Below are 10,426 nucleotides of genomic sequence, written 5' to 3' on the forward strand. Positions count from 1 at the left end.
TATAGGCTTTTTTGGATGTGAGCAAGGACACAGGGGCCCCATGATCCCCTATTGCCCGGGGGCCCCATGAGTTGTCAGTCCGCTCCTAGTTGGGAGCTTTTTCCTACCTCGGCATGGGAGATCCAACATATTCTGACCTTCTGACCATATAGCATATAGACAGTGGCGTAATGGTGAGGGGCCCATCTGTGGCCCCTGATGGCTCCAATAATCAGTATATAACAGGAGACTGTCAGAGACTTCCAGCATACCAGAGGAGATGATTAGAGACTGCAGACCTGCCAATGGGTTGGAAGACACACTACAGGAGATGGCAAAAGAATGGGAGGGTGCAACATGAGACTGCTAGAGGTCACTGTCATTATAACCTCTTTACGAATGCATAAAAAAATGACTGCTGGGGTCTGCAAAGGGCCACACGTGATATTCAGGTATGACAGAAGACTGTTAAAGACCTCCGACATACGAGAGGAGATGATTGAGACTGCAGGCCACCAAGAAGCCTCATTGGAGGACACACTACAGGAGATAATGAGAGACTGGGAGCGTGCAACATGAGACTGCTAGAGGTCACTGTCATTATAACCTCTTTATGAATGAATGCTTCCACTACTGACTGCTGGGGTCTGCAAAGGGCCACACACCAAGTACCAAAGGGCCACCTGTGATAGTCAGTCTATGACAGAAGACTGTTAGAGACCTCCGACATAAGAGGAGATGATTAGAGACTGCAGGCCACCAACAAGCCTCATTGGAAGACACACTACAGGAGATAATGAGAGACTGGGGATATGCAACATGAGACTGCTAGAAGTCACCATCATTATAACCTCTTTACGAATACATAAAAGACTGACTGCTGGGGTCTGTGAAGGGCCACACGTGATATTCAGCCTATGACAGAAGACTGTTAAAGGAGGTGATTAGAGATCGCAGGCCACCAGCAAGCCTCCAGTGGAAGACATACTACAGGAGATAATGAGAGACTGGGGACATGCAACATGAGACTGCTAGAGGTCACTGTCAGTATAACCTCTTTATGAATGAATGCTTCCACCACTGACTGCTGGGGCCTGCAAAGGGCCACACACCAAGTACCAAAGGGCCACCTGTGATAGTCAGACTGTTAAAGACCTCCAACATACGAGAGGAGATGATTAGAGACTGCAGGCCACCAACAAGCCTCATTGAAAGACACTACAGGAGATAATGAGAGACTGTTAGCGTGCAACATGAGACTGCTAGAAGTCACCATCATTATAACCTCTTTATGGATGAATGCTTCCACTACTGACTGCTGGGGCTTGCGAAGGGCCACACAGCAAGTACCAAAGGGCCACACATGATATTCAGAATGTGACAGAAGACTGTTAAAGACTTCTGGCACACTGGAGAAGATGAGTAGAGATCAGGGGCGGACTGACCATTTGGAAACTTAGGCACTGCCCGAGGGCCCGGGGTCAGTAGGGGGCCCCATGAGATGCCCCTCGTACCTTTTTCATAGGCTTTTTTGAGTTTGGGCAAGGACACAGGGGCCCCATGATCCCCTATTTCCCGGGGGCCCCACGAGTTGTCACTCTGCCACTGAAGGAGACTGCAGACAACCACTAAGGGTGTTTGGAAGACGCCTTACAGGAGATGACGAGGGACTGGGGACATGCAACACGAGACTGCTAGAGGTCACTGTCATTATAGCTTCCAGTACTGACTGCTGGGGGACTGCGAAGGGCCGCATGTGGCCCCCGGGGGCCGCAGATTGGCCACCAGAGACGTACGACCTATTTTATTTGAATTTTCATTCAACAAAATCCGCCGTTTGCCTTGTTTGGAATTATTTTTTTACCGCCCCCCCCTGCTGCCTAAACCCGCCGCGCTCTCAATCCTCCCTCCCTCCCTCCATGTCCTGTAGATAAATGTTTCCAATTTCGGGATCAGGTGAACACACATTGTCTCACCCGCTGGGAGCTCGGACACACCGCTCCATTGCTCTCCCGCCGCAGAGGCGAAGGATCGATGCCGCGGGTATATTTAGGTGTGAGATGATTCTCGAAGTGAGCCGATCGTTGGAGGTATCGATCGCCCGCGCAATTAGATTTTGAATGAGATGGCGGAGCCTAGAGGGGGAACGTGACGCGTTGCAGGACATGGCGGTTACACGTGGTCACGGAGAGGAGGGAACGTGGCCGCCGGGGGGGGGGGGCGTCCTTCGGAGACGCGGCGTGTCACCCGTACCGTACGGCCCTCGCAGGGACCAGATCTTCAGGATCAGAAAACGATTTTGGGGGAGGGGCCGTCATCGATTTTGTATCATCTGAGAAAATAAAACGATTGCTACAATTATTGTAATAATTATATTAGAAAATATACAAATGATAGTAATATATATATAAAAATGATCACACTTTGCCCCTCCCCCTTTCCTGCCATGCTCAGGTAAGGGTCTAATATGGACTTTTTTGGGGGGACCCCAAGCTCACGATGACGTCACAAGGGGGCAGGGGTGACCCTGAATTTGCTCAGATAAGGGTCTAATATGGACTTTTTTGGGGGGACCCCAAGGTTTCTTTCCCCTGATTTTGGCATGGGGCTCCCTCTTAAGATCCACACCAGACCTGAAGGGTCTTGTATAGAATTTGGGGGACCTCATGATTTTTTTTGCGTGGGGCCCCCCTTAAAATTCATACCAGACCTGGGGGGCCTGGTAAGAACTGGGGGGAACACACGAAAGGTAAGGGCGTTCGGTGGGCTGCCTTGCAATACACCGCCACAGGTCAGGAGCAATGCTTTGGTCAATCACAGTGCACGATGACGTCACAAGGGGGCAGGGGTGACCCTGAATTTGCTTAGATAAGGGTCTAATATGGACTTTTTTGGGGGTACCCCAAGCTTTTTTTCCCTTGATTTTGGCATGGGGCTCCCCCTTAAGATCCACATCAGACCGGAAGGGTCTTGTATAGAATTTGGGGGACCTCATGATTTTTTTTGCGTGGGGCCCCCCTTAAAATTCATACCAGACCTGGGGGGCCTGGTATGAACTGGGGGGAACGAACGAACGGTAAGGGCGGTCGGTGGGATGTTCGCCCGCCTTGCCCCACAATACACCGCCACAGGTCAGGCGCAATGCTTTGGTCAATCACAGAGCATGATGACGTCACAAGGGGGCGGGGGTGAACCTAAATTTGGGGGACCTCATGCTTTTTTTTGTGTGGGGCCCCACTTAAAATTCATACCAGACCTGAGGGGCCTGGTATGAACTGGAGGAACACACGAATGGTAGGGGCGTTTGGCGGGCTGTTTGCTCGCCATGCCTCGCAATACACTGCCACAGGTCAGGTGCAATGCTTTGGTCAATCACAGAGCACGATGACGTCACAAGGGGGCGGAGGTGAAACTGAATTTGGGGGACCTCATGCTTTTTTTTTGTGTGGGGGCCCCCCTTAAAATTCATACCAGACCTGAGTGGCCTGGTATGAACTGGGGGGGGAATGCACGAAAGGTAAGGGCATTCGGTGGGCTGTTCGCCCGCCATGCCCCACAATACACCGCCACAGGTCAGGCGCAATGTTTTGGTCAATCACAGCGCACAATGATGTCACAAGGGGGCGGGGGTGAACCTAAATTTGGGGGACCTCATGCTTTTTTTTGTGTTGGTCCCCCCTTAAAATTCATACCAGACCTGAGGGGCTTTGTTTGAACTGGGGGGAACGCACGAACGGTAAGGGCACTGCCACAGGTCAGGCGCAATGCTTCGGTCAATCACAGAGCACAATGACGTCACAAGGGGGCGGGGTGACCCTGAATTTGCTCAGATAAGGGCCTGGCATGAACTGGGGGGGAAACGCATGAACAGTAAGGGCGTTCGGCGGGCTGTTCACCCGTCATGCCCCACAATACACTGCCACAGGTCAGGCGCAATGCTTTGGTCAATCACAGCGCATGATGACGTCACAAGGGGGCAAGGGTGAACCTGAATTTGAGGGACTTCATGTTTTTTTTGTGTGGGGCCCCCCTTAAAATTCATACCAGACTTGAGGGGCCTGCTATGAATTGCACGAAAGGTGAAGGCGTTCGGTGGGATGTTCGCCTGCCGTGCCTCACAATACACCGCCACAGGTAAGGCGCAATGCTGTGGTCAGTCACAGCACACGATGACGTCACAAAGGGGCAGGGGTGGACCTGAATTTGCTCTAGTATGAATTGGGGAGAACGCACGAAAGGTGATGGCGTTCGGTGGGCTGTTCACTCGCCATGGCTTACAATACACTGCCACAGGTCAGGCGCAATGCTTTGGTCACTCACAGCGCACGATGACGTCACGGGGGGGGGGGGGGGTGTTCGGCCCATCACTTACGGTGACTCTGGATATAATTGGATGGGTTTATGTCGGTTATTTGGGGTTATTTATTCCCTGTCTGGACAGGCTTGGTGTTCCGTGGGATTATTTCCGTCTCTTCTGTCCTCGCGTTCCGAGATCAAAGCTGAGAGTTCCCAGAGCTCGGCTGGCGGCGGCTGTTTGCAGGCGACGTGCGGGCGATGCGTGGCAGTCGCTGCGAAGGTTCCCCGCCACTTCCTGCCCCCCCAAGATCATCATGAGCTAAGGGAATGGATGGCGTCCCTCGCGTTACTCGCGGCCCTCCACGCTCGGCGCTCTTTCACAGAACACTAAGAGGTTCTCATGGACCGAACGTGCCGTGTTCTCTTAATGTCGAATATTTTATCCCCCGAGCAAACCAAGTCGTCTTAAAGTCGACCTCCGGGCGGATCGATGCAGCTCTGTAATCATTGATACGCCATTGAAGCGGAATTAAACCCCCCCAATAAGCAAACATTCATTATATTGCGGCTCGTGGTGGCTGCATTGGTTTTCTTTTTGGTGTGATCCAGCCAGAAAGTCTGTTGCTCTTCAAAAAGAACAAGCTCTCCTGCAGATGATGATGAGAGGAACCATCGCCACTGACAGGCGTGCCGACGAGGATCAGCTTTTAATTCATATAAAACCTTTATTTAAAAGAATGTAACTGATTATAAAGCGTCAGCTTGGAGTTTGGCTTCTGTTTGTTAGTGTATCTATATCTGCTAATACATTGAACACTCCCAAGCAGTGGGAGGAGTCATGCAAATTATAAAATGCCTCGATGGGCGGGTGTCAGTCTGGGGGAGTGGGCATTCCTAGGTAGGCTGTATTTGCATGCAGACCATACAAGCATGTGATCCAGAGCATCCAATGATTGAAAAGACTGCAATCCACTCAATAAAAGAGGCGGGGCCAGGGACAGTCAGGCTGGGGAGGAAAGTGCTAGATGATACTGGATGCCCTCCAGCCAGGAAATGAGGCGGAGCTCTATCTGACTGGCTGCAGCTTCTAATGCACATTGTGAAAGTTCCCTCCCAGTGTGCGGTGACATCAGAGGAAGACGATTCAGTCCAGGGGAGGAGCCGATACACCTGTGCAAGACTGAAGGGGAGGAGCCGCTACACCTGTGCAAGACTGAAGGGGAGGAGCCGGTACACCTGTGCAAGACTAAAGGGGAGGAGCCGCTACACCTGTGCAAGACTGAAGGGGAGGTGCCAGTATGCCTGTGCAAGACTGAAGGGGAAGAGCTGCTACACCTGTGCAAGACTGGAGGGGAGGAGCCGGTACACCTGTGCAAGACTGGAGGGGAGGAGCCGGTACACCTGTGCAAGACTGGAGGGGAGGAGCCGCTACGCCTGTCTAAGACTGGAGGGGAGGAGCTGGTACACCTGTGCAAGACTGGAGGGGAGGAGCCGGTACACCTGTGCAAGACTGGAGGGGAGGAGCCGGTACACCTGTGTAAGACTGGAGGGGAGGAGCCGGAACACCTGTGTAAGACTGAAGGGGAGGAGCCGGTACACCTGTGCAAGAATGAAGGGGAGGAGCCGCTACACCTGGGCAAGACTGGAGGGGAGGAGCCGGTACGCCTGTGCCAGACTGGAGGGGAGGAGCCGCTACGCCTGTGCAAGACTGGAGGGGAGGAGCCGGTACGCCTGTGTAAGACTGGAGGGGAGGAGCCAGTACACCTGTGCAAGACTGGAGGGGAGGAGCCGCTACACCTGTGGAAGACTGAAGGGGAGGAGCCGCTACACCTGTGTAAGACTGAAGGGGAGGAGCCGGTACACCTGCGCAAGACTGAAGGGGAGGAGCCGGTACACCTGTGTAAGACTGGAGGGGAGGAGCTGGTACACTTGTGCAAGACTGAAGGGGAGGAGCCACTACACCTGTGCAAGACTGGAGGGGAGGAGCCGGGGCACCTGTGCAAGACTGAAGGGGAGGAGCTGCTACACCTGTGCAAGCCTGAAGGGGAGGAGCCGATACACCTGCACAAGACTGGAGGGCAGGTTGGAGTTCACTAGCGACTTGCTGTTAGTTGTTGTTGTCTGCAGGTTTACATTGCGGAGGTTTCGGGGAGGGGGGGGAGGGGTGTTCTGCAGGCTGAGGTTCCGGAGTTGCAGACATGACACAGCGATGGGCTACGTGACCAGAGGGCCGTCCCTCCTCCTCCCTCATGGGGTGTCTGTGATCACCGCTCTCTCTGCCTGCTTTCATCTTCTGCCTGGGACCGGACCAGGAGATTTCCATTAGCTGCCTCCCTGTCACCTCCTCATCCGAGATAATCCAGAGCTTGGCGCTTGGCAATGCCGAAAAGATGGCGGCTTGGATCCGGAGGAGACCGGAGTGTAGTTATAGATCACACCCCGACAATCCATGAAAGATGGAGCCACAAATACACAGAGTTTTATTGTTTTCTGAAGCCCCCCATTAAAGTCTAAAGTTCCTCATTTGTAGACCCAGGGATGGTGGGAACCCCTCATAATGGACACAGGGATGGTGGGAACCCCTCATAATGGACACATGGATGGTGGGAACCCCTCATAATGGACACAGGGATGGTGGGAACCCCTCATAATGGACACAGGGATGGTGGGAACCCCTCATAACGGGCACAGCAGGCATACAGACCCGGGAACGCAGCACAGGGATGGTGGGAACCCCTCATAATGGGCACAGAGGGTGTACAGACCCGGGAACTCGGCATGGGGATGATGGGAACCCCTCATAATGGGCACAGCGGGTGTACAGACCCGGGAACTCAGCACAGGGATGGTGGGAACCCCTCATAATGGGCACAGCGGGTGTACAGACCCGGGAACTCAGCACAGGGATGGTGGGAACCCCTCATAATGGCCACAGCGGGTGTACAGACCCGGGAACTCAGCACAGGGATGGTGGGAACCCCTCATAATGGCCACAGCGGGTGTACTGTATATACGATCTATAAATATATTATCATTTCTTCTTTCATACATCAGAGGGGGAATCTCTCCCGGGTATAGAAGGGTTACAGGTGGAGTTCTGGTTTTGGGGTTCCCGCGGTTGTGCTGATTCCTCCCGCCGCTCTTTGTTCTCCAGCAGCAATTATATGTAATCACCACATTACAGTCAGCAGGAGGAACATCGGGGCTGGACTGGATCCAACACATCTGAGGTCTCAAACTAAAAATACAACGAACCCCCCCCCCCCGACACTGACTGTCTATTGGGGGGGGGGGCTACGAGGTGACCCCCAGATATGACACATTCAGTTCTGATACCTGCCAAGTGCCCTACAGACACAGGGAGAGAGAGAGCTTTCTATGAGCAACTACCTCTGAATTCAGCAGGCTTTTCACAGTGCTTGTAGGCTAAACCCACACCTTCCTCTCTGAGATGTGGTGATGGATCCGGATCTTCTGTAGAGGGTGTCGGCTTTTCACACTGCTCTCCGCCTCCTTTACTTCCTTTGTGTTGACTTTGAAGGCTTTGTTGCTAAAATATGCATTTATTTCATTTTTTCATTTTTTTTTAATTTATAATTTTATTTTTTCACTATTTAATCATTTATTTTAATTCATTTAATTTTTATTTATTTAATTAAATCTGAACAATTTCACATTTCATTTTAATTGAATTTATAATATTTTCACTATTATTTATTTAATTTTTATTTTAGGTTAGGTATTCGGTTGGAGGCAGGGGCGGACTGACAACTCATGGGGCCCCCGGGCAATAGGGGATCATGGGGCCCCTGTGTCCTTGCCCAAACTCAAAAAAAGCCTATGAAAAAGGTACCAGGGGCATCTCATGGGGCCCCCTACTGACCCCGGGCCCTCGGGCAGTGCCCAAGTTTCCAAATGGTCAGTCCGCCCCTGGTTGGAGGTTAGGTATTCGGTTGAGGGTCAGATATTCGGTTGAGGGTTAGGAATTCGGTTGAGGGTTAGGAATTCGATTGGAGGTTAGAGATTCGGTTGAGGGTTAGAGATTCGGTTGAGGGTTAGATATTCGGTTGAGGGTTAGGTATTTGGTTGAGGGTTAGGTATTTGGTTGAGGGTTAGATATTCGGTTGAGGGTTAGAGATTCGGTTGAGGGTTAGGTATTCGGTTGGAGGTTAGTTATTCGGTTGAGGGTTAGATATTTGGTTGATGGTTAGATATTCGGTTGAGGGTTAGATATTTGGTTGATGGTTAGATATTCGGTTGGAGGTTAGATATTCGGTTGATGGTTAGATATTTGGTTGATGGTTAGATATTCGGTTGAGGGTTAGATATTTGGTTGATGGTTAGGTATTCGGTTGAGGGTTCTCTTTTGGCTGAGAACTTGTGTAGGTCGTAGGTTGGAGTTATGAGTTTGGATACATTTTAGTGGATGGGCTTTGGAGTCCAAGGCCGTGTTGAAGGTGGTTGGGTGTTATAGCCGGGGAGTCGGCGTCGGGTTCAGGACTAGACGGTGAATCAGCCGACGAGCCCATTTGGTGCATATTCTGGAGTCTTCCTTTAACTTCCTGCCAGCCGGCAGCATAATCGACCCATCTCAGGGGACACTCTAAGGAAGAGTCCTCTCATGGTGTCATGGAGTCTTCTCATCCTCCGTGTGTGCGGTGCAGGCGACGGGCTTCTCGATGTGCATCAAGTCACATGACCGGGCCCTCGCTCTACACAGGAGGCTTGGAGCGTGAGCGCCACGTGTCGGCAATCATAGCAGAGCGCGGCGCGCCATCCTACAGGAACGTGAGCCGTACACGCACCTAAAATAGCAGCCGCAACAATAGCAGGCGTTCTCCCGGGCGGTAGTCTCCGGCACGCCAGACTCCCAGACAATGGTTAGTGAGGCCCGGCATGTGACGGGACCCAATCCATGGACTGCCATTGTCTGCAGCACATTTCAAGCCACCAGCCGGCAGCCTACATTACCCGAAGCGGCAGCAGCCGATGGTTACATAACCGGCTGATCAGGTGAGCCAAACCAGAAATTCACCAAATTCCCCACCGCGTCCCAACCCCCACCGATTATCAGAGATGTCAGCCGGTGGGGAGTTCTTATTCTTCATGTTTTCCAATTACAGGCTCCCCGCTCCCCGCCAAACACGTGACACCTATCCATCCATCCAACATCCTTCCATCCAACATCCTTCCACCCATCCATCCAATGTCCTTCCACCCATCCATCCAATATCCTTCCATCCATCTATCCATCCAACATCCTTCCACCCATCCAACATCCTTCCACCCATCCATCCATCCTTCCACCCATCCATCCAATGTCCTTCCACCCATCCATCCAACATCCTTCCACCCATCCAACATCCTTCCACCCATCCATCCATCCTTCCATCCAATATCCTTCCACCCATCCATCCATCCAATATCCTTCCACCCATCCAATATCCTTCCATCCATCCATCCTTCCTTCCACCCATTCATCCAATATCCTTCCACCCATCCATCCATCCTTCCACCCATCCATCCATCCATCCATCCAATATCCTTCCACCCATCCAATATCCTTCCATCCATCCATCCATCCATCCTTCCTTCCAACATCCTTCCACCCACCCACCCATCCATCCAATATCCTTCCACCCATCCAATATCCTTCCATCCATCCATCCATCCTTCCTTCCACCCATTCATCCAATATCCTTCCACCCATCCATCCATCCTTCCACCCATCCATTCAACATCCTTCCACCTATCCATCCATCCATCCATCCATCTAATATCCTTCCACCCATCCATACATCCAATATCCTTCCTTACACCCATCCATCCATCCAACATCTATCCATCCAACATCCTTCCACTCATCCATTCATCCAATATCCTTCCACCCATCCATCCAATATCCTTCCACCCATCCATCCATCCATCCAATATCCTTCCACCCATCCATCCATTCAATATCCTTCCATCCAATATCCTTCCATCCATCCATCCAACATCCTTCCACCCATCCAATATCCTTCCATCCATCCATCCAACATTCTTCCACCCATCCAATATCATTCCACGCATCCATCCAATATCCTTCCACCCATCCATCCATCCATCCAAATCCTTCCACCCATCCATCCAACATCCTTCCACCCATCCA

At 51.8% G+C, this 10,426-nt stretch overlaps 1 protein-coding gene across 1 annotated transcript in view; it reads left to right on the top strand.

Moving 5' to 3' along the window:
• Positions 1-4,666, top strand: part of LOC149429119 (perilipin-1-like) — a 34,090-nt gene extending 29,424 nt beyond the window's left edge. Inside the window, exon 7 of the mRNA XM_089666711.1 lies at positions 4,421-4,666. Within this exon, the coding sequence (XP_089522837.1) occupies positions 4,421-4,666 (246 nt within the window). The remainder of the gene's footprint in view (positions 1-4,420) is intronic.
• The last annotated feature ends 5,760 nt before the right edge of the window (positions 4,667-10,426 follow it).

Source organism: Staurois parvus, unplaced genomic scaffold (genome assembly GCF_062004578.1).
Source record: "Staurois parvus isolate SC_StPar_1 unplaced genomic scaffold, SC_StPar_1.0 ptg002793l, whole genome shotgun sequence".
Classification (NCBI taxonomy): domain Eukaryota; kingdom Metazoa; phylum Chordata; class Amphibia; order Anura; family Ranidae; genus Staurois; species Staurois parvus.